The following is a 24,704-nucleotide window of genomic DNA, read 5'->3' as shown; positions in this document are numbered from 1 at the left end:
TCCTGCGTTAGTAAACGTAACATAGGAGAGAATGAGGCTCACGGTTTTCTCTCCCTTGTTCTTTCTTTACAGCCTGGTTTGCCACCTCAGAACTTCTCCATGTCTGTCACCGTCCCTGTGAGCAGCCCCAGCGCTCTGTCCTACACTAACCCGGGGGGCTCCCTCGTGTCCCCGTCTCTGGCAGCCAGCTCCGCGTTAGCAGATTCAAGCATGCTCTCTCCACCTCAGGCCACGTTGCATAGAAACGTGTCCCCTGGCGCCCCGCAGAGACCGCCGAGCACTGGCAGTGCAGGTACGTAGAGGTGTCTGTCCTGCCGGCTCTCTAACAGACAGGGTGAATAAATGAGTTGCTAGCATAAGCGGGTCCTCATTCTGCGACTCTTACACTTGTTATTTTAAGAGTCAGTGATGCATAATTGGCTGTCTTTTAAAGTCTTTTTTGTCTTTTTGACAAGCTGCTGTGGCTCTGGCCTTGCGTCAGACCCAGTGGGACAGCAGAGACAACCTGCCATCTGTAAGCTTTCCTTATCACGGGAAAGACATACTTTGACAGGCAGGATATTTAATTAGGATTTCATGAGAAAAGATGTAAAGTGGAGTGCGGACCCTTCATATGAAAAGTGCAGGGCTAGCCTTAACTGGCTGGAGCTAGGGGTTCGTGCCTCTCCGCTGCCTGAATGGGTGTATTACTTCAGCAGAGGCGTGCGCAGGGCACCTACCGCGTCCCTCCGTGCGGCGTCCTCGGCTTGTTCTTACCGCGTGTGCCGGCTGGTACTAACGCATAGGAAGGCGGGCCCAGCCTGGCCCACGGCTGCGCCCAGGTGTGGGGGCCGGGGGGCAGGTTTGCAGTTGTATGTGGGACACAGAGTTTATTCCTGTGCTGTTACTTATTAACGATTGCATTCCTTACCTGTATTATGTCTTATTGTTTTGTATCCTTACTCACGATTTACGCTTTAGGTAATGATGGCTGGTAATGGTTGAGCCTGCTCGTACTGCACGTTGGTGCCAAGTTCAGACCGGGCTGGTTTTAATTTTTGTGTGTTTTAGGAGTGGAGTGAGATCTGTTTGTTTAGGGGGCGGGCACTCAGATGAGGGGGGCCGGTCCGTACTCAGCTTGTCCTCTCTCTCCTCTCTGCCCGGCCGCTAGGTGGGATGTTGAGCACCTCAGACCTCTCAGTGCCAAATGGAGCTGGAAGCAGCCCCGTTGGTGAGTGAATCCCTGCCGTCCCACTCTTTGGGCCTCTGTCCTGTCTGGGGGGGGGGGGGGGGGCATATGACTGAAGGAGACATTTCCCGTTGTAGACCCGATTTCCTCCTGAGGGACACCTTTACAGACTGATACTTAGCATTTTTTTTGTGACCCCGCTTTACTCCCCTCACCTCGGCCTTTAAATCCAGTTGCTCATTTTTTGCGTGCCCCCTTCATGGAGACTGCGTCCTTTTCTGAGGGCTGAAGTGCCTTAGTACAATTCCGACACCCAACTGTTAAGGAGACACTTTCTGTATCACCTGACCTCGCCAAAATTAGACTAGCAGACCCTGACGCTGGTGTGAAATGTTTCCAGAGAGACTGCAGCGCGGAGAAACGACAGGCTCCCTCCCAGAGACACTAAGGGAACTGCGAGGGCTGTCTCAGGGCGTCCTGGTGTCGCGGGTAGGGCACTCCCGCTTTGTCCCGGCTGCAGCTGTGGGGGTTCCCTGACTTCGGGACCCTCCGCGGTGGCTGTCATAAGTACGGCCGCCCCACCCGGAAGTGCTGGTGAGGACAGATCACGATCTGACAGCGACCAGAGTGTGGCACATCTGTCAGAGCCATAAGAACAACGGTGTCCCTCTGGATTGCCATCATACTAAGTCACTGAGCTCTTACTCTGAGCACCCTCACAGTTCTCTGAAAGTAAGAGCAGGCATTCCCCATGCTTTTAAACGCCATTGTGTGTCCCTGGTGACCTCGGAATGCGGATCTCTTACGGGGAGAACTCCCAATTGCATGCAACTCATGCACCCCACAGACATGTTACAGGCTTCCGCCGTAAGGAAACTATGGAGGTGATCCAATAACTTAATTTAAAATGATGAGAAAGAAACGGGCTTTATTAGTAAGACAGAATACAAAGCCGTGGCGCCCTGTGTGGAGGAATAAACGCACGATGATACGTGCCACTGTGTCAGTTGCTGCCTTAATGGAATTAAACAGGTAAGACCCGTTGCAGAGTTTTAAAACAAATATTTAATGTGTAAGAATTCATAACTGTCTTAGCAGTTACACAGTAGGGTGGTTACACTGGGACGTGTGTTCCCAAATATTTAGTCTTTCCAACTCTGTCGTAGCTCGTCTTCGTGTTACGTTTTCTCATACACGCTGTTATTCCCCCGGCACTGCCCCTCCTGCTGTCCTGCTTGCCAGCCTGCGTAAGGCTGGGAGCAACCACTCCTGTTTTATTTAATGTTAATTTCAGTTAGGTCTTGGTTTTATTTCCAAAACTATTTTTATGTCATGGAATTTAAGTTTTGAACACATACCCCCATGCCTGTATTTTTCTCTCATCCCGCTGGCACCGTGAACGTGGTTCTTTCTCCTGTGAAACAAGTGGGCTGCAGTTCTCCGTGGTTTTCTCTTTTCCTCCCCACACTGAGTGTAGGTTTTGTCTCTGCTGCTCACTTTCCTGTGGTCCTCCTGGGACCTGCAGAGTCAGACTTCGTCATCGTCCTCACTTGACCTTCTACATGTAGTTCTGTTTCTCACTTTTGTCATCCTTTTTTTTTTCCTTTTTGTAAGCCTCCTTCCACCTGTGTAGACCCTCAGGTCTAGCGGGTTGCATTAATCTCCCAGTTCTGGCCAGGCACACCCTCATGGGTGCAGCTCATGTGCCCCTGTATGCCTCCGTTCCGCTGCCATTCCCTTCCTCCCCCGTCACGGGCAACCATTTCAATATGTTTACTGTTGATAATCGTGTCAATCATAATTAGTGAACTTGCATTTTTATTAACACTTAACATTTAAATATTAAAATATTTTAAGTGCTCAATGATTTCCACACAGAGAGAGAAATCCTGTTTCTCAGTGTGCATCTCAGCATCTTATAACTCCTCAGGGTTGGAAGTCTTGGTCCTCACTGGTTTGTGCTTATTTATATTCTTGTTTCACCTGCACTGGGTCTGATTCTCCTTGCTCTGCCTACTCCAATTATATCCTAAATCACATTTGTGTTATAACTGCTTTGTAACATGTGCTATCTCAAAATTTAGATTCAACTAAGTAGACATCTTGCATCATTTAATTAAGATACCAACTGGAAGTAATTATTTCTGTGTAATACTTAGAGCATATGTGGATTTAAAGTGTTGCTTGTTAGAGATACCCCCCCCCCCAAAAAATAAGTGGTTTCTCATAGGTCACTTAGAACTCTTATTCTTGTGAGGAAGAGTCAGATAATGTATCTTAGCTCATTTTCAACACTTGGGCCATTGTGGTTTAGTGGTTTTGGAAAAAGAATAGTTAAAATGCATTTTTATACCTAAATAAAGTCTCTGTGAATAAAAAGATTAAACGGAGACATTTAAAAGACAGTGAAAGCTGTGGGTATGATTTCTAGTCTACATTTTTCAAAGTGTGTTTCTTGAAACTAGAGGAAAAGAAGGATGGGCTTATCTATGCATTTTGCAGATCACATGCTAAATAAACTAAATAGGTTTCTTCAGTACAGGCCTTATTAGAACCTTTAAAATGCTCACCTACTTTGTGAATCTTCACACTTAGTATATAACACAGGGGTGGGCAAAATTAGGTGTACAGCTGTGAGTACGCCAAACACATAGCTTATTCCTATATTATAACATGCATGTTTTTTCCATACAAAGGAGTGTAAACCTACTTTTGCCCACCTCTGTATGGTTACTCAAACTGAGTTCACAATGAAACCCTTTTTTAAAAATGAAAGCATCTTTCATTACTAATATTTTATCAAACATTGTGGAAACTATTGCCTCTGATCTTAAGATGATACATAGAAGAGATAGTTTTTGACTAATTTGAAAACTTTCACAAGTAAAATTAAAATGGAGGGATAAAAAAGGAAAAGCAAGCCAGTCAGACGTCTGTGATAATGCAGATGTGGTCACTGGGCTAACCCTCTCATTGCTGATGACAGCTGGAAATGCTAGGCAAATCATTTCAAAGGTCTGCTCGAAAGCATTTGAGAGCTAACAAGGTACTGAGTTACTGGTGCGAGATTCAGCGAATGATAAAGCAGGGGCCCAGAACTTATGGCTGCTTTCCCTCGGGCGGTGTGTGCCACTTCCGCAGTGGGGTGTCTGGGAAGCTGTGCACGACAGCCTCAGAGATCTAGGGGAACAGAGAGGAACTGGGAGAGCCTAGTAACTCTTCTCGTTTGGGGTGGAGACCCCAAAAGGTTGGAATATAGAACCAGAGTGAGTGGATGAGGAGTTGCTTCTTAGGGATGAGCGAAGAAAGTGGCTCCTTGAGATGGAGTCTGCTTCTGGTGAAGGTGCTGTGAAGATTGTTAAAATGGCAACGAAGGATTTAGAAGATTAGATACATTTAGCGGATAAAGCAGTGGCGGGATTTGAGAGGATCGACTCCAGTTTACGGAACAAAGTTCTCTGGGTAAAATGCTCTCAAACAGCATCCCACGCTACAGAGCAATCTTTCGTGAAAGGCAGAGTCGATTGATGCGACAAACGTCACTGTTGCCTTTTAAGGACCTGCCACACCACCCAGCCTTCAGCGGCCCCCGCCCCCATCAGTCAGCAGCCATCAGCATCAAGGCAGGGCCCCCCACCCACAAAAAGACGATGGCTCAGTGCAGGCTCAGGTGACGGTTAGCGTTTTTTAGCACCGTTTTTAAACTAAGGTATATACATTTTCTTAAGACATAATACACCTCATAGTTGGCAAAGCTACACAGTGTGATACTAACATAACTTATAGCGTATTCAGTTGTTTCTTTCCTTTGTCATTGTTTCCAGGTGCCGTCACCGTACACCCAGCTAGAACCCGCGGGTTTCGTACGTGATATAAACGGCACACGCCTGTCACCATGGCAGTCTGCCTGTTTGGCCGTGGTGTACGACGGCCATTTCTCTCAGGGTCTGCGTTTGCGATTCAGACAGCGCTGTGGTTCAGATGACTCTGGGAGCTCCTCTTAACTGCTGGGCCCGTGTTTCAGGGTCAAGCATAAAGCAAAATCTCTGCTATCTGGCAAGGTCACTTTTTAAAAACACGTTGAGAAAGGAAAAATATCTCTATACTGGACTAGAAATGGGAAACTCAAGCAGCTCTTGGAACTGCGCAGGGCTGAGCGAAGCTGGTCAGGGTCTGTGCTGGAGCAGAGGCGGGGGCGGCTGAGAAGAGACGGGCGAGGGGACAGGCACCGTAAAGAGAGAGCGAGCGTGGACGGCGCCGTGACAGCGGGCTGGGCGTGAGGGACGGGGGCAGCGCTGCAGTGGGTGAAGCGGGCCGAGTTTGAGAGGACAGTGGCATGCGTACCTGGGGCCAAGGGGCCGCCGGTGGTTGCAGACGGACTGAAAGCGAGGACACACAGAGCAGAAACGCAGATGGAAGAGGCGCGCTGAGACGGTGGGGGAGCCACGGGGCTGGGGGCGGGGGGGGGGCGGCACGGGGCCTGTGGAAGGTGGGGGCGGCCCCCCTGGGGGCGGGGAGGGGGCGTGCAGTCCCCAGTGCAGACCCGAGCGCTTTAGGTGATATATTGCTAATGGGCAGGCTTTGTTTTGTCCATCACACACGCATTTCCATTGAGTCAAGTAGCTATGTCATCAGTGATTTTAAAACCCAAAGTCTTTTTTAATTTCAGGAACCTCATTTAGTTTTTTTTTATACAAAAGACATAATTCTATAGACTTTTTAAATGTATTTTTGTTTATTGAATAATCAGCCAAAAGTTTGTCAGGTTTTATGAAAAATTTGTCAAATATGATAAAAATTCTTGAACTTCACTTTACGTGAATTTTTCAGGATACTTTGAGTTTCGAAGTCCTTCGCATACAATTGAACTTGGAATAGATTCATAGTAATAAAACATTGAGAACATCAGTGTCTGCCGTTCAGCCCTAAAAGAGTAGTACTAAGGCCGTGGAGTGCTTTCCAGCCCCTTAAATCAGTCAAGCTGACATGGCTCTTCTGATGCATGAGCCAGACCGATCGACCTGAATGATGCGCCTTCCAGCGGAGAGGAGCTTTGTTAAGCTCCTGGAGGCGGGGCTGTGCAGCTTCCTCGAGAGCACATTCGTCACATCTGTGTCGGGACAGCACTTACCATAAAGCCCCAAAGCACATTTTAACAACGATCACATTAAATTGGGTTTACTCATGGAGGGTTGGTACTTAATTCCTAAATTTGTAGGCCCCGGCCAGAGAAGTTATGTACTAAAAGTAGCTACCTCAAAAGTCCATCTCAGCAGTACCTTCATTTCTGGCATAAAAAATGAGCTGGGGGTATATCTGTCCACCCCACAGTATAACAAACGGTGCGTGTAAGATGATCTCGTTTGCACCTGGCAAGTCGCCCAGCTGACATCATCCTGGGACCCTCTGCTGTAGCCCCGGCTTTGCACGGCAGCACCCGCTTCCAGGTCCTTTCCACGCCTGGACCTGCCTGCGCGGGGGTTCCTGGCTACTGTGGCCACTGAAAGGCACCATGGACTCCATGGGAAAGAGTCTTAGGGCTTCTTCATAATGGGTTCCTCTTAATTATGTCTTTGCATCACCTTATAGTGTATTTGAGAGGACACACTGCTTTATCCTTCAGGTTTGAGAGCAAAGCAAGGCAATGAGAATCTTCAAGTATTACCAGAGAGATTAAGAACAGATATTCGTGCCATTATTTAATTAAGAGAAATGCTGTTCACCTGACCTTATTAATGTTAATCTAACATTCTGTTACACCTTCCTATTTTTGAATAAAACTAGCGGACAGCGTTTTGTAGTCAGATGATTGGCCGGGCAGTTACCTCTGCCCAGCTCACGGACGAGCTCTGCTCCCGGGGACGGCCCCGGGAAGATTGTTGTTCTAATGGCACTGCTTTCTGAAGCTCCGCATTCCCACCAGCGGCGGGCCAGGGTCCCCTGTCCCCACGTCCTCGCCAGCACTTGTGCTGACTTACTGATGACAGCATCCTGGCAGGTGTGAGGTGGTACCTCACGTGGTCTGAATTTGAGATACCGTCTGTGGTGATTAGTGAGGAGAGCACCCTTTCATATATCTGTGGGCCTCTGCATGTCCTCCTTGGAGACGTGTCCAGTCGGGTCCTCTGCCCGTTTTTTAATTGGATTGTGTTTCTTTGGTGTCGAGTTGTATGAGTTCTTTATACATTTTAGGTAGTAACCCTCACTGGACGTACCACTGGTGAGTATCTTCTCCCACTTAGTGGTCTGTCTTTCCCTCCCTCCCTCCCTCCTTTCCTTTCCTGCCTCCCTCTCCTTTTCCTCCCTCCTTCCCTTCCTCTTTTGCGGGTATCTGTTCAATTGCCCCAACACCATTTACTGAATAGACTGCCTTTACTCCATTGTATGTTTTTGCCTCCTGTGTCATAGATTAATTAACCATAGAAGTGTGGATTTATTTCTGGGCTCCCTGTTCTGATCTAGTGATCTGTGCGTCTGTTCTTACGCCAGTATCATGCTGTTTTGATTACTGTGGCCTTGTAGCATAGTTTGCCATCAGGTAGTGTGATAGCTCCAACTTTGTTCTTCGTTCTCAAGATGGCTGTGGCTATTTGTGGTCTTCTGTGGTTACATAATACGTTTTTCAATTATTTGTTTAGTTGGTGAAATACACTGTTGGTACTTTGATAGGAATGGCATTGAATCTATAGATTGCTTTGGGTAGTAAGGACAATTGAATGCTGTTGATTTTTTCTATCCGTGAGCACAGTATATGCTTCCATTTCTTTGTGTCTTCTTTCTTCAGTGTCTGACAGTGTTTCAAGGACAGGTCTTTTACCTCCTTGGTTGAATTTATTCCTAGGTATTTTTAAATGCAATTTTAAATGTAATTGTTTTCTTAATTTCCCTTTCTGATAGTCCATTATTTGTATAGAAAAATGCAATCAAGTTCTGTTTATTTTGTGCCCTGCTACTTCACTGATTTTTTTTGTTTGTGTGCGTGTATGTGTGTGTAATCTTTAGGGTTCTCTATATACACTATCACATCATTAGCAAATAATGAAGGTTTTACTTCTTTCCAATTTAGATGCCTTTTATTTCTTCTTCCTGTCTGACTGCTACAGCTAGGACTTCCAGTGCTGTGGAAGCAAACAGTCCTTTTTCCTGATCTTAAGGGACACTCTTTTAGTTTTTCCCCACTGAGTATGGTGTTAGCTGTGGGTTTATCATTTATGGCCTTTATTGTGTGGGGGTATGATCCCTTTATGAGGAAGGGAATTCTTTAGCCAGTAAATTTATTATTTTATCCAATATTCTAATTAACATCTATGTACTGTAGTAGACAGATAGCGGGGACTATTCAAAATAGGAAACATAGCACAGTAGTCATGGTACAAAGTTTGTTACCAGAAGCACACTATACAAATGGCTGACTTAGTTTCTTATATTTTTATTATAAAGTTGATGATTTATTTTTAAAAGCTGGAACAGTGGAGTGACCTAGACTGTTTCTTTTATGGGCAGTTAACACTGTATCTTGGACTCAGCAATTAAATTTTCACAAAATATTTTAAATATATATTGTTAATTTTTTTCCTATTTTTTCCTGTTTTATTTGTTACTTAGAAATTAAAATAGCGTAGTAGCCTCTATTTTATGAGTGAAATTTGATGGTATACTTGCTGTTTGACGTTTGAAACACCCGTGGCATTATCTGCCCCACTGGACTGTCAGTACTAGGGAACCTGCCATCCCTGTGACGCACAGAAGACCGTCCGAGTGAGGCCTGAACCCTACGGGGCACTTGCTCTCTGCGGGGTCCCTGAGGGGCTCAGGAGCCTACAGAGCGCGCGCTCACTGCTCAGTCCTTGCTACGGCGGCTTCGCCCTCCCTCTGGCTTTCTTCTGAGCCTCAGCGGGCTCCAGAACGAGCCGCTTCCTCGGCCACGTTAGCGGAAGGTGGGGGCCCCCTCCCTCGGCGCAGGTGGGGTGTGCGCGGACGCCATCGCTGTGGCGACGACGGTGTGGTCACCCGCTGGCGTGGGTCTGAGGCGGTGCCTGTCGCCGGCCAGTTTGGGTCAGGGTGACTGAGGTGGGGTCAGCGCGGCCAAGCCACACGGCTGCTATGCGTGGGGACGGGGCGGGGGCGCTCCTGCGCTGCCCCTCAGCCGGCGCCCGGGGGTGCTGGGGGCGCGGGGGGGAGGGGGGACAGACCCACAGGGCACCCATCTCCGTACTCCCTAGGGCAGCAGTTCTCGACCTGGGGGTCGCGACCCATTTGGGGGTCAAACAACCCTTTCACAGGGGTCACCTAAGACCATCGGAAAACACGTATATAATTACATATTGTTTTTGTGACTCATCACTATGCTTCAGTTACGTCCAATTTGTAACCATGAAAATACATCCTGCGTATCAGATATTTACATGACGATTTATAACAGGAGCAAAGTTACAGTTATGAAGCAGCAACGAAAATAACTTTACGGTTGGGGGTCACCACAACGTGAGGAGCTGCATTAAAGGGTCGCGGCATTGGGGAGGTTGGGAACCACTGGGCTAGAGGGGCAGACGTTTCTCGTGGGGAACGCATTCTGGCAGAAGTGGGAGGACTGAGGTCGGAGAAAGCCGAGACCCCTGGTGAGGCCCGTGACGCCGCTGAAGGCCAGAGCGGGCAGAGGCGGGCGCCGAGGCCCCGCAGCAGGGAGAGCTCGGGGCGCGGGGCCTGCGGACGGGCCGGCTCGGGGCGTCCCCGTGACGCCTCCGCTCCCCCGGTCCCCGCAGCGCGGGCGGGCGTGGGGCTTTTCCTGCTGCCTCAGCAGCTCCGAGCAGCGGGCTGACCCCAGGGGCATCAACTTTTATATACATTCAGGCTCCGGTTAACTTTCTTTGCTTATTTTTAGAACAGTCAAACGTATATGGTTAGCTACGAATGAGGTTTCTTATGAAACCCACCTGAAATCAGAACTGGGGAAAACTTGCTTCCTCTTCGTACCAAAATATTTTAATGGCTCTTTTTATGTTAACGAGGGGTGTTTCTTTTTTCCAGGGAATGGATTCGTAAACTCAAGAGCTTCTCCAAATCTGATTGGAGCTACCGGTGCAAACAGTTTAGGCAAAGTGATGCCCACAAAGTCTCCCCCTCCCCCAGGTGGCGGCAGTCTCGGCATGAACAGCCGCAAACCGGACCTCCGCGTCGTCATCCCGCCTTCGAGCAAGGGCATGATGCCTCCGCTGGTACGTTCGCCCCGGCCGGTCCCATTTCTAGAGCTCGCGGTCACACGTGGTCTGTGTTTTCTTTTGGAATGTTCTATACGTCCGTGAAATCTAGACTTTCTCCTGACGATGACTTCTGTTTGAAATCACCATTTGAAGAAACAAATATCTTTTAAAAAAATACACAGAAATCAGATTAGGGAGAAACAGGAAATAAATCTGCTGAATGGTTATTTAAAATCACAGCTAAATATGGAGAGGTTAATTTTGCGTGTAATTTTAATTCTGCCAGGCTGCAATCTTTGCAGGGATCTCATCCCCAAACTGATAAATTAAACCCGACTTCAGTATTTTTCTTCTCTCTGTACTGTGCATACTTTCAGCAATCTATTGCCCATGCTATATAATTTGTTAGGAAACCGCATACCAAAGAGAACTGCTGCGGACTAGGGCAGGGTGCATAAAAACCTGAATGAAAGGTTTTGTTTATTCCTTTTCAAATAACCTTCCCATTGAAGTCGATGAAAAATACAGGTCTCCCCAGCCCAGACCTTCACGATGGCTTTTGAATCCCGTGTTTTTAAACAGAGGAGAGTGTGTTTATTATCCCCCTAGTCTCTTGTAGAAAAAAATTAGAATACTGTATATGCGCAAGTTTTAAAACAGTTCTTAGTTTGGCAGCTGTTTACTAACAATGTGATACATCCGTTCTGTCTACTGAGTAGCTGCTAAACTCGACGTTTGAGTTTTTGCAAGTGACAGTGATGCTATCAGGCTTTCGATAAGAATTCTACGTTCGCACAGCGCTGTGCAGATTCCCGAACACCCCTCTGTGCCTCGTCTCAGTTACCCCGAAACCGACGTCGACTGGGTAGAGGGGAGGACCTGAGGGAGAGGTTAGTACCTCTCCGAGGTTCATGCAAAAGGGAGCCAGGACCAAAACGCCTTTAAGTCAAAAACAGAGGAGCGCTTTTTCCTTCGGGGATACAGAAAGCTGGAGACTGTCGCTCCCGGCCTCACAATGAAAAAAGCTGGAGCAACAGAAAGCTTCCAGGTCTCCCCTATCACACTGCAGTGCTGACGCCTCAGGGCGGCCGGAGACGTGGCCCTGCGGGCGGGGGGGCCCTGCGAGCGCCCGCGCACCTGCACGAGGAAGGCGCGGCTACCCGGAGTTACCCCGGGACCTGGGGGCTTGCCGGATGCCCAGTGTTCGCTGGCCAGGCCCGGCCACGACCGAGTGGGTGTCAGGCTGTCCCGGAACCTCAGGGCACTCACGGGAAAGAAGGGGAAGTCCTGAGCAGCCCTCCCTGCGGAGGGGATGGGGAGCAGGGCGGAGCCGCTGCTGTGTGCAGGGCTGGGAGCCAGCCTGGGGGCTTCACCCTCTCCGCCCTAGAACAGAAGCCATAGTCTGTGACCCTCAGGACCCTGGTGGAGTCCCAGGACATGGAGAACCATCCCAGCCCACATCTGTAAGAATTATTAGCAAACGGCAAAGCTTTCAGACAAACTACATTCAAGGCACTTAGCAACTTGCCAAGATTACCTGATTTTGTTCAGAGGTCATGAAGCATCTCCATGGGATACTCAAAACTGACCAAACTACGTACAGTGAAAAGTACACACACACACCCAGTATTTTGATGGGTGTCTTATAGTTGGAGATGTGAAAATATTCTATAACTTACGAGCTGAAGAGCATTTTACCCACATTTGAAATAGCAGTTGTTGGCCAAGTGTTTTGTTTTCATAGCAAAACACAAGCCTCCTTCCTATATTTTTGCCATTTCTTTGAGGATAAATCTTTCAGATTGGGGCTTCATGTATCAGTGATGCTTCTAAAGACACCTTCCACAGACTGACAACGCAGCTTGACTTATTCAAGCAAAATAAGAAAAAACTAGTTAGATTATTTCTGGCATGTTAGTGTTTTCTGGGTGTTTAAGAGAAAAGCAGTGAACACGTTCCAGCTGTCTCCTCTGTGATTCTCAGGCCACCCCCCTTCAGTCTCCTCTTCTTCACGTATGTGGTCTTTCTCTGCTGAAGTTACTGTTCATACAAGTGACATTCACATATAAATCTGTGCTGTTTAAAACTGTTACACTTCTTAACCCATGTCTGAAGTCTTGTTTCATAACACCACCGTGCCAGCTACGGTGGGAAAGAAGGAAAAGGAATTTCTGCCCAAGAAGCATGGAGTCTGCTGGGCGATGAGTGATGTGTGTGACCGGGGGGTCGGGGTGAGAGTCAGACGTCAGGCTGGTGGGAGCCTTCTCAAGGATCGGGGTGCGAGCTGGTGCTGTGACTAGGACCCCTTTTCAGTATGGAGGCAGCGGCACGCATGTGGGTGCAGCCTGCAGAAAAGGCCTAACTCCTGGCCCTGAGCCTTTGAAAGAATCTTTTCAGTCTACTGAAGTCCACTACAAGTATAGACAATAAATAATTCATATCTGTATCTGTTGCATATATAATGACCTATTTACGGTTTCCAACAACTGCTAGGGTCCAAATAACATGTCTTCCTGAAGAAAGCCTTTCTTTTTGAATACCAACAGTCTTAGTAACTTTCTTATCCCTCTTATGTGCCGAGTGCAGTCGGAGGAAGAGGAGTTGGAGTTGGTGAGTGTGGGTTTCTGCTTGAAGGGAGTTGAAAAAGATGTAGAAAGTACTAATTTTCTTATTATGTTGTTACCTAACCAATGTTCCCTTTGTTACATGGGTTTTTTTCTGGATATTAAAACACTGTCCAAACACTGAATAACTAACCAATCTACTGGTAATACAGTATCGAGTTCTTCTATTTATAATTGTATCTCTTGATCCATTTCATTTGTTGGAGGGAACATTGGAGTAAACTGTTTGAAAACAATAGCTGTCCATGATCACAAGACAGTTTTAAAGATTTTTTAAAGCTGCAAAATACCTTATATAGTTCCTTATGTAGTTCCCCAAATTATTAACATATTTTTAGAACATGACCTCACCTTCAAAGTTCCTTGGATTGTAACACATGCTCTTGTGTTATTTCTCTTTCTTTCAAAATGATTACATCATTTCTGGTGAGGTCACCTTCTTCAGAGTTGGAATTATTTCATCCTGCATGAAAGGATCTGAACCACAAAGGGGTTCCCTGTTTACCAAAGGAGTGTCTATAACTGAACATACACAAATTGACTGTTTTTTATCAGAAGCTACTCCTTTCTCAAAAGTAGCTATTAATATATTTTTTTCCAAAATAAATGATTTGTTTGCTTTTCTTGTAGAAAATAAGTTTGACTAAAAATAACTTTCAGCTGATAGTATTTTTTTTTCTTTGGGGACTAAAACCCAAACCTCACAGAAGTGAGCACATGAATTCAAAATCAGCTGCTAATTAGAGCACTTGAAGGGGAATAAACACTTAAAAATGCTTAGTTTTATCATGGACAGGGACTCAGGCTGCATGAAAGCATGGGGGAGGCGTCTGTGGGTATTATCTACATATATGTGCATGTGGCGTGTTTTGCACAATTTTAAAATAAGAATGTGCTCTGTTCTTAAATTAAGAGCTCATTCTTTAACTTTGTGATCACTGTCACGGTTTTGGATGTGGTTTATATTGGTTAACTAAAATATTCTAGTCAGCTGTCATTGTAGTATTGGATTATATCATGTGCAGATCTGGACTATATTTTGGGAAAAATACTTTACTTAATGATACAGTAATGATTACCAAATGGAAGTTTTCAATTCAAGATAAAATAATTCATATTAGAGTACGCTTCACCCTTAAGTTGTGGTAAAGGCTTCCTTGTGAATTCACTAGCATTATGTCGCCCTCTAGCGGTTCTAGAAGTCACTTACTCTTAAAAAACTGCCTAACACATTGTGTTAGAATTTAGAAAGTTGTTCAGATTGGTTTGAACTCTGGAATGTAATCGCGAGTGGCTCTGACCCCGAGTGAGGCAGGAGCCTGCAGCGAAGACTCTTTTGAGAGTCAGGCTGCAGAGTCCTTCAGAAGCCGGGCAGTCCTGGGACGCTTTGTGGCAGCTCCAGGGGACTAGCTGTGGATCAGAAGGAATGGATACTGATCCTTCCCACCAGTTTTATAGACATCTGGGGCCAGAGGGTGTGTGGGGACCCTTGTGTGGTGCTCAGCTCCCTGACGAGGCTCTCAGACACTGCAGGCAGGCCACCCGAGGTCACCATCTGCCTCCCTGACCGACAGAGGTGAGTGATTTTCCCAGCACTGCGGCAGATCTGTGACACAGTCCTGGGCGGTCTGACCGCACCACCGGAGTGGTCTAATATTCTCTAACTTAAGATTGTATAGAAAGTGCAGCTAAAAAGAAAGAAACCGAGGTCCGGATCCTTATTCAATAATCAGTGTGCAGGTACCTAGCTCTAGTCGAAGGCCTTCATCTGAAAATGGTGGTAGGGAAGCCCGAATCACATTCTGATCTGTAATGATCTCAAGAGCAGTGAACTGTACTTTGATTGATGTTGCTGAGACCCCCGAAGGTCATTACTGGGCTGTAACTTCTGTTAGAAACAAAGAACCTAGAGCAGTGTTTGGCTTCCTGGTGTCCTCACCACAGAACGTGGGGCCGCTCCTGCTCCTGCTCCGTGGCTTTGCAGAGTGTTCCCTCAAGCCAGTGTGGTGAGAAGCTGCTGTCACGCCCCGACACACAAAGGGCTGCCTTAGACCGACAGATGAGTAATGGCTGGTCTTAGCCGCCCAGTCCCGGGGCAGGTAGGACTCAGCCCTGTCACACGCACCTTCTCCAGAAGCGCTCTGCCGGGGCCCCTCCTTCCAGAAGAGTCGGGAGACTGAAGCGATGCATGTCTGAACCTGCTGTTCAAAATGGGTCACTTGGTGGGCGGCGCTGATAGCACGGGAGGCTGTGCGTGTGTGAGAGCAGGGGCAGGTGGGAAGGCTCTGCACCCCCCCCCCCCCATTTTCCCTGAACCCACAGCTGCTCTGAAACCAAGGCCTCTCTCTCTCTCTCTCTCACACACACACACACACACACACACACACAGCAGCTGCAGAATCACGGGAAGGAACTCCAAATACAAGCGGCTCTTCGGGAAGCCGTGGCTGAAATTACCGGTAGTTTTGCTCCTTGCACTCAGGGACTTGGCGCTTCTCTCTACTGGTGACCTTTGCCGGCGCGGGTGTTCAGTGTGGGGCGGCCTGTGGTGGCTCTGGGTCCTCGTTCATGCTGAACGGAGAAGAGCCGTCACTCATAGTGCAAGTCCCTGTGCTAAGGGTACATCTCTGACATCACAACACTCTGTATGACAGACGGGGCAAATGAATAATTATTATAAAAATATGCCCCTTACAATTATTGACTTATTCCCATTAGTATTTATTTTTAAGGTTTTCACATCACTGCTTCCGGAAATGCCATTTACATCATAAAACTGTGGAAAATGTCACTTTTAAATGGAATGTTATCTTTAAAACGGCGAGTCTGCACACAAATACTCGCATCGTAACTCGCTCCTTGCCCCCCGCACAGAACGCCCAGCGGATCAGCAGCTCCCAGGCCGCGCAGCCCCTGGCCACCCCGGTGGTGTCCGTGACGACCCCGAGCCTGCCGCCGCAGGGGCTCGTGTACTCGGCGGTGCCCACGGCCTACAACCCCGGTGAGTGCCCCGCTGGGATCGTGTTAGTGTTTATGGCGCCGCGGCAGCTCCGGTTGTTAGTCACACGCGGCGTTAGGAGCCCGGCGGCCAGCCCCGGGGGCGCTACGGGAAGTACCGGGCGCGCACCTCGCCGGAGCGGTGGCCCTGCTGTCACAGTCACAGAGCCCCGCGGCCGCGCCTCCTCCCGGGCGTCCTCCTCGGGGCCCGCGGCTATTCAGGGCCTTCTGCGGGCCGCACGGATTTCGGGATTAACCTTTCTAGTTCTGTGAGAAACGCCATTCAGTTGCTTTTTAAGAAAATGTTAATTCACTGGGAAGACCAACTTGTTTTTACCTTTTCCTTATCCCCTAAGAGACGTTTCAAGGAGAGCTTTTGCCACTTCTCTTTAGAACTAGACGGGGAACCGAACTCCTCACGTGTGAGCGATTAACGGCCGCCCGCGGGCCGGGGCCACGGGACTGCGGCCGAGGCCCCGCGTCGCACGGCGCTGCCAGGCACTGGCCCGGAGCCCGGGGGGGGGGGGGGGGGGGCGCGGCTGCTGCCGCGGGACAGTGGGGAAGGCGGCCGCGCGGGCTCGCGTGGGACAGCGGCCGCTCTGCGCGGTTACTCACAAGGCTGCGGACGGGAGCTCGGCTTCCACCTACAGGCAGTCCGTGCACAGCTGAGCCGGAGCGCTAGTCAGTGGGCGGGGTTCTCGCAGGAAACCAAGCCCACAGCCCGCGCAGAAGAACGGCCGTCGTGGGTTTTAGACCCTGGCGTCTGCGGCCGCACGTTGGGGAGCGCGAGGCTGCTGCCTGGAAGCCGGTTTGCACACGAGCGCGTGTCCCCTCTTGCAGATTACTCGCTGACGAGCGCGGACCTGTCCGCCCTGCAGGGCTTCGGCTCCCCGGGGATGCTGTCCCTGGGGCAGGTGTCCGCCTGGCAGCAGCACCACTTGGGGCAGGCCGCCCTCAGCTCGCTCGTGTGAGTAACTCGCGCCCGGTCCCCGTCAGGGCCCCCGGGGACGCCGCAGGCCACGGGGCCCGGCACTGTCCCTCCCCCGGGCCACTGTCCTCCCGCTCTACGCAGTGTCGCGGTGGAGCGCGCTCGGTTCCCGTGGCTTTGGCTTAATCCCTGCAACACTGAGCACGGGGGCGTTCCTGCAGGAGGGTCAGGCAGCAAGGCTTCTCCTGGGGCCGCGTGCGGCTGGGGTGCTGGGCACAGGGGCCACCCAGGAGCACCCCGTGCCTGCTGTTTGAATAGAGGCGGCTTGAAGGTGTTCGGGTGCACCCAGCACACCTGTCACCCGCTCGTCGGGAGCAGTGGTGCGGGTGGGCTCCTGCGGCGGGTCCCAGCCCACCGCGCACCTGCACCTCCCCGAGGGGCAGGAGGAGGTTTACAGCTGCGAGTACTTGTATTACGTATTCCCGTATTGTTCCCCACGTGCACGACTGCAGACCGGCTTTTGCCCACCCTGTAAGTGCCAAGGGCTCCCAGGGGAGCGCAGGAAGCCAGGCTCCGAGAGCGGGGGACAAAGAACAGGGTCTGTGCAGAACCAGGCCCACGGCGGGCCCACGGCGCAGGCGGCAGGCAGCGTCCCAGACCCAGCCGGCCCCCCCTGCAGCCCCCAGGGGCCCAGCTCGGCAAACCCTCCCCCTCCCGCGGGCTGCGGGCTGCTCGCAGGGGGCGCATGTCCCGGACAGAGGCCCTCGGGCCTGTGCTCAGCTTCCGGAACCAACACCCTAAGGCGGCCCCTGCCCGTGGGGGGTGGGCCTGGCCTGGTGTTCAGACCGGGCAACGCTTGTACACACGCTCCCGTACAGCCCAGCGAGTCCCTGGCCTTTCGGAGACGCTGTCCTCGTGTGGGCGGCTGGGGGTGCGGCTGCCTCGGTAGGGCCGCTGCGAGCAGACGCCGTGCCTGTCACAGCCAGAGCCAAGGCCAGACTGGGGGGACAGGGGCAGAGGGCAAGCCAGCTTGTTCCTCTAGGGCCGGACGCTGCAGTGCAAACGTAACCACGGGCGTGAGCAGGACGAGCCACTGAAGCTTCGACTGCCCCGTTTCGGGGGTTTTCCTGCAGGGAGATGCGATTTCTTTTGGGGCCAAGCCCTGACAGAAAGGAGCAAAACCAGCCTTGGGGGTTTGGAGCTGCCTGGCCTGTCGTCCCTTTATGCGGAACGTCCACAAAGCATCTAATGCCTTTGTTCTTTTTCCCCTTCAGTTCTGGAGGGCAGTTATCTCAGGGTTCGAATCTATCCGTTAACACCAACCAAAACATCAACATTAAGTCAGAACCAATCTCACCTCCCCGGGATCGAATGACCCCATCAGGCTTCCAGCAGCAGCCGCCGCCGCCGCCGCCGTCACAGCCCCCCCAGCCCCGGCAGGAAGTGGGGCGCTCGCCTGTGGACAGCCTGAGCAGCTCCAGCAGCTCCTACGACGGCAGCGACCGGGAGGACCCGCGGGGGGACTTCCACTCCCCCGTCGTGCTCGGCCGGCCCCCAAACACTGAGGACAGAGAAAGCCCCTCCGTGAAGCGGATGAGGATGGACGCCTGGGTGACCTAAGGCTTCCTGGCCGGTGGTCTGTGCTGTGTTCTGCAGTGAACTGCCCGCCATGTCCAAGCGGGCTGGTAAGGACATGAGGTAAATCTATTTATATGTACATACATACATAACCCCCCTACGTATGTATGTACGTGGTGTGCGTGTGTGAGTGGGTGTGTGTCGCATACACAGAACCAGGCACTTACCTGCGAGCTCCTTGTCGACCTGCAGATACGCATCCCTGGCAAGCCAAGCGCCCTGTAGGCAGAGTCTAGTCTGGCACTTCCTCGGACTCCATGTTCACGAGATACCAGTTTTTGCAGAGAAACGTGTACCCCTGTGTAACTCTCCCACACTAGCTTGCAGAAACCTAGAGGGCCCCTACCTGTTTTATTTAACTGTGCGGTGACTGTAGTACTTCAGAAAAATGCTTTGTAGAACAGAGCAGTAGCGAAGCAGGAACCGAGAAAGCAATACTGTACATAAAATGTCATTTATATTAACCACCCAACCTGGCATGGGTCTCTTCCGCAAAGGGGTGCATGGTAAGGGCTGTGGGTATTAAACAGAAAAAAAGCCCCACACTTAACTGTTTTGCACGTGCAAAAATGTATTGGGTCAAAGAAGTGATCTTTAGCTAATAAAAGAGAGAATAGAAAACACGCATGAGATCTTCAGAAAATACTAGCCTAGAAATATAGAGCATTAACAAAATAAATTAATATATTAAGTTATAATTGGAATATGTCAGAAGTTTCTTTTTACATTCGTATCTTAAAAATAAATGATTTTAGCTCATGTATATTTTATACAAAAGAAAACACCCTTATGAATTGATGACTATATATAAAATTATATTCACTACTTTTGAAAACATTCTGCTATGAATTATTTATATAAGCCAAAGCTGTATGTTTTAACTTTTTTTTTGAGAGAATAGCTTTATCTTGTTTTAACTTTTTAGTTTTATTCTAAGAGGGAAAAAATACCTTGCAAGCAGAACCTTGGAAAAAAAAAGCCATGAACACTTATTCTATATATAAATTAAAAGTTGAGCCAAACTTTCTGTATATAGCATCTTAAATATATTATCACCTTTGATGTAAGTACCTATGTATTGTATGGTCACCAAATTAAAAAGTATATTTTTGTGGATTTGCCGCCAATTTGGGGGGGGCGGGGAGGCAAGATCCCTATTAAGTAGAGTATTCACTGTTTTAATATTTACTATTTTGTTAAATATACTGTACTTTGGATTTTAATTATTAGCCCAGCCTTTTCAGGGGACTGTGGGAAGGGGTCTCTCCCCTCACTGGTGGTGAATGTGTGACGTTGCGCTGTAACCCTTGTGCTGTATGGATTGAGCATCATTATATATTTTATACGTGTACATAAATAGCAAAGTGGCAAAAAAAAAATCGGTGTTAAGTTCATCCTGCATAAATAGAAAATGTGCTGTAACAGGTTTTAGTAGGCATTATTTAAAACTTGCCTTTCGTGAGGAAACAAACCGGTAGAAGAAGCTGACCTGATGTTAGAGAGAAGGGCAGAGCAGATGAGCACAAGGTTTTGTAGGTGGTAAACGGTTAGGGAGACGTTCGTCAGATGGGACCCCCCCCCCCCCCGTGAAACGGAGAACCACGCAGCCCCATAGGGAGGAAGGTGGCCCCGTGGCCCCGGTGACAGCGGCGCACCCTCAGCTCAGCTGATCGGGCCTCACGCTCCCAGGGGCACAGCAGGTCCGTCCGTGCTCTGGGCTTGTGCCGTGAACAAAGTTCTAAGTCCTATAGACCTTTCACCATAGACTTTTAAATAACTACTTTTCCTGGGAAACTCAAAATAAGGGTTTAAAAATGCTGCTATTTTCTATTTCAACTTCCCGTTGAGCAGCTACCTACAGTTTGTACTTGCGCTTTGTTTCTCCCCCTCGGTGGCGCCCCTCTTGACGGCCCCCCCATCCCCGCGGTGCCAGCGCGGCAGGCAGGACCTCTGACCGGCGGGCGCACCTGCGGCCCCGCGGCTGCGGGAGGGTCTGCCTTAGGGGCAGTTGGGGCGCTCAGTCCTGATCGAGGCCAGAAAAGCGAGTAGGACATGCTCGCTCCTCTCATTGGTGTAGACACGTGGCTCATTCAGAAACGATGTGCTTTTCTTTAAAATGTCATTTTTCTGACCTCCTTACTCACAGGCCCGTTTTTAAGGTCACACCTAAAGGAAACCAGGCCGTCTCCCAACACTAAATTTCCGAGCTAACCCTTACCACCTGTAGACCATTCGGCGCCCTGAGAGTGTGCAGCGAGCCTTCGCTGCCGCTTGTGCATGTCCGTGAACTTCTGCTGTGCACTGGCACGGGAGCTGGCAGCCACATTTACTGTCTATTTTCTTGTGTGCCTTACGAGATGGCTTCTCTGACTGTGTCTCAATAGTCTTTCTTTCTATGCAGGTTTATAATCAGTACAACTACTGTTTTCTAAAATACTACACCAGGCTCGGAGTTTGTATTTCAATCACAATGACCAAGTGACAATGTATTCCGTTTTCAGGCACTGAGTATTAGACTGTTAGCCCTTTCCCCACACGCGCAGTGACTCGGAGCACGTGGATGTGACGCACGGCCGCACCACGGCCCCGGCACGACCCACTGCTCCTGGTGGAGACCGACTCGGAGTGGCCCGACACTCACAGGGTCACTTAGAGCCCATATTTCTTCCCTTTCAGACTCATGTGTTTTGTATGAGACCATCACAAGAAACATGTAGCCATTCAGATGATGTATTTTATTACTAAAAGACAAAAACAAAAAAAGCTTAGCGTGAATTGCACTGGTTACGGCACAGCGTCCAGCAGCTGTGCTGCCTTCAGGACCCTGACCGCGTGGAGGGCGAAGGTCCGAGAGGTCTCCAGAGGGTCCCCACCCAAACTCCATCCCGTGAGCCCTAATCACGTCCATTGCATTAGAGACTAAATCAGGGGTTTGTTCTAAAGGAACAACAGGCTTCACCATTTCCTTTGACTAGAAGGACAGCTAATAAAAGCATTCACATCTTTTCCGTATTAACCATCACGCGCACAAGAAATACATAGTAAATAAGGAACCAGAAGCTCCTGGCATTGGAGTAAGAAGCTAGATGATTGTTAGAATGTGAAAAAGATTTTACAAATGTAAAACTTTTCTTTCTCTGTAGAAACTTCACTTTGCTGTGCAAGAAGACACTGCTTTGCTATATTTAAAATGGCTTTTTTAAAAGAGATTTATGTATTTGGTAAATGTTTGTAGCCAACAGTTCACACAAGAGGCTGTACACGGTTTGTCATGTAAAACCGTTTGGCGGCACAAGCTGGACTTTGTTGCCATCCTTGAGATGAAAACTAAGTTAATCTCAATTTTTCCCTGATGTGTTGTTTTTTCTTCATTCTACAATAAATATTACAGTGAACTTTTTATCAAATGGGTGAGACAATGCACGAGGTTGTTGTGAACTGTGTGTATCCTGCACTCGCCGCAGTAAAGACAGACTGGCTCCTTTCCCTTCCTGTCCCTCACAGAGGCCTTGCCACCGCCGTTGCCCCCCCGCCCCCCACTGAGACCCGCCAAGGAGACCACAGCAGCGCCCGCAGCCTCACCGCCCAGGCCAGCCTGGGCCCCGCAGGAGGCAGCTGGCAAGCCGGTCCCCAGGGTCAGTCCCCGCCCAGGTGCCAACGGGGACTTCCTGCGAGCAGGACGCACCCACCACTGCAGTGCCGGGGAGGTGAGCCACAGGGCAGCTACCGTAGGGTGCCACTTGTCTTTCAAGCTTCTGACAAAATTATTTCTTACCCACAACGCATACATAATACTGAGCTACAGACACAGAAGACAGCTTCACTAAGTGAATTTTTATTTTTAAAAGCAATAGATGTAAAAAACGTGAGTGGGAAGTGTTCTCTTTCTCTGATGTGCCTTCTTAGCCTAGCTAAGCAGATTCTTGCAGTCAGTTAAGTGAAAGGCTACGTTTTTGTGCCGCTTCTCCTTGCTGGCTAGAGAGGGGCTATTGGTAGGAATTTGAAAGCTGGTTGAGCGCTGTGGGTAAAAATACTCGAATCCCACCTGCAGCTATTTAAAATCAATTCAGCGCGATCGCCTCCTCAGGCCCCAGCGGCGCCTCTCTAGGCTTTGCCGTGTTTGCGCTGCCGCCCGGGTGGCTGCAGCCTGCTCTGTCCAGGGCTCACGAGGGGTCAGAGGACCCCTCAGCGTGGAACTGCGGGGAGAGCATTCCTTTCCCTGACACACGCGGTGGGGGGGGCTGGGCGGCTGCGTGGCCTGGTGCCGTCCCCCTCCCCGGGAGCTGCAGACCACTGCCCCACCAGCCGCTCCTGCAGCTCTGAACACATCCTGCACGGAGTCCCCCCGACACACACGTCACCTGCCTGCTCTCTCGGCCACAGCAGCTGGACGTCGCTGGGAAGAAAACGGCGCAGTTGTACTAACTGGTTTCACTGTATAACTGCCCGCCCCTTTTGACTTTAAAATAACGTTTTAAGAAGCAGGAAAAATAATGTAGTTGCCACCTATCCATCACCCAGCTTCCCCTGACGTGAACATTCCCATTACCACAGTGCTACTCAGAATCAAGAAATTAACACTGGTAACAGCACTGGCACTAAACACGCTATGTGAATTCCCTCCTTCTCCACGCACGTCTGTGCCTGGTGCAGGACCCCACGTGGCGTTCAGCCCTTTCTCTGTAAGGGGTCCTCGGTCTTGCCTTTGAAAAGAAAAGACACTTTTGTGGAATACTGAACAGTTACGTTCAATAGTGTCCCCCAATGTGGATTTGTCTGGTGCCTTGTCTTGACTGGAACGAGTCTGTGCATTTTGGCAAGACCACCACAGAAATGACATGGTCCTGAGGTCTTGCACAGCTGATGCTGACCGTGACCACCTGGGTGAGTGGCTTCTCCAGGGTTTCTCCACTGTGACGTGAATTAATTACCTTTCCTTCTGTAACTGGCGAGGATCTCAGGGAGATACCTGAAGACTAGGCAGGTTTCTCTGCAAACTTCCACCCACGGACTCAGCACCGTGTTTGCAACAGTTCACTGCCGTGGTATTTCCCTGTCCTTCCTCCCGCTGTAAGGAAGGCTGCCCATGCTCCCCACTTAGTTGCCGACATCATTATGGACTCGGATACTCACTTTATTCTATGGGCTATGCTCTAGCACTATCACCATTTTGTTCCTTAAACTACTTCAGCTTCTGCTAGATTCCCACGTTCCTTGGAGAAGCCCCTCCACACCGAGGCATCCCTTACTCTGGCAATACGCTCCCACTCTTGTTTTCTCTGAGCCAGTGCTGCGTCAACCACTTTTCCAAGGAAGAAATCAAAAGGGAAATCAAGAAATATCTTGAAATAAATGAAAATGGCAACAAGTGTACAGAAACCTATGGCATGCTACAAAAGTCGTTCTTAAAGGGGAAGTTAGCTTATAGTAATAAATGGATACACAGAGAGCAGCAAAGATCTCAAACCTAAATTTACACTCCAAGGAACTAAGAAACAAAACAAAATAAGCCCAAGCTTAGCAGAAGGAAAGAAAGGACAGTACAGAGCAGAAACGAGTGAGAGATCAGAAAAACAATAGATCAATGAGACCAAGCACTGGTTTAAAAAGAATTAAATTGAGAAATCTTAAACTACACGAGAAAACAGAATTGAAATAAAAGACATTACAGCTGAGACCACAGACATACGTGGGGTCACAAGGCTTTGCTATGAAATACATGCCAACCCCTGGGATAACCTGGGTTAAATGGGTAAATTCCTAGAAACATAAAACCTACCAAGACTGAACCGTGAAGAAACAGAAAAGCCGAGCAGACAATACTGAGTCCAGAGACTGAGTAACTAATCCACAGCCGCCCAACACAGAAAAGCCCCGGGCCGGGGGTCTCACAGGTGCCTTCCATCGAACACTCAAAGGTACGACCAGCCTTCCCCTCACCTGCGCTGGCACCAAAGCCAGGCGAGGGCAATGCACGATAATTGCAGGCCAATGTCCCTAATGAACACGGATACAAACGTTCTCAAAATACCAGCACGGCAAACACAAAGGCACAGTAAAATCATTCCCCACGAGCAAGTGAGCTCTATCCTGGGGACACCAGGGACGTTCCCACAGTCATTGTGATACATGTACCACTTTATAGAGGG

At 49.4% G+C, this 24,704-nt stretch overlaps 1 protein-coding gene across 2 annotated transcripts in view; it reads left to right on the top strand.

Moving 5' to 3' along the window:
- MEF2A (myocyte enhancer factor 2A) overlaps positions 1 to 21,962 on the top strand; it is an 89,965-nt gene extending 68,003 nt beyond the window's left edge. Inside the window, exons 1-8 of one of the 2 annotated variants that reach the window (XR_016508429.1) lie at positions 79 to 292; positions 1,151 to 1,210; positions 10,196 to 10,383; positions 12,955 to 12,978; positions 15,867 to 15,993; positions 16,830 to 16,956; positions 18,192 to 18,615; positions 21,699 to 21,962. Coding sequence is in view for 1 of the 2 variants with exons in the window: in XM_090263582.1 (XP_090119708.1) it covers positions 73 to 292; positions 1,151 to 1,210; positions 10,298 to 10,383; positions 12,955 to 12,978; positions 15,867 to 15,993; positions 16,830 to 16,956; positions 18,192 to 18,537 (990 nt within the window). In the remaining variant the exon portion in view is untranslated. Of the gene's footprint in view, positions 1 to 72; positions 293 to 1,150; positions 1,211 to 10,195; positions 10,384 to 12,954; positions 12,979 to 15,866; positions 15,994 to 16,829; positions 16,957 to 18,191; positions 20,007 to 21,698 lie in introns of those variants that run through there. The other variant, XM_090263582.1, reaches the window with a different exon arrangement.
- Positions 21,963 to 24,704: the final 2,742 nt, after the last annotated feature.

The sequence above is a fragment of the Furipterus horrens genome, unplaced genomic scaffold, assembly GCF_987537825.1.
Source record: "Furipterus horrens unplaced genomic scaffold, mFurHor1.1.pri manual_scaffold_16, whole genome shotgun sequence".
NCBI classification, from domain to species: Eukaryota; Metazoa; Chordata; class Mammalia; order Chiroptera; family Furipteridae; genus Furipterus; species Furipterus horrens.
This window is presented reverse-complemented; position numbering and strand designations above follow the sequence as displayed.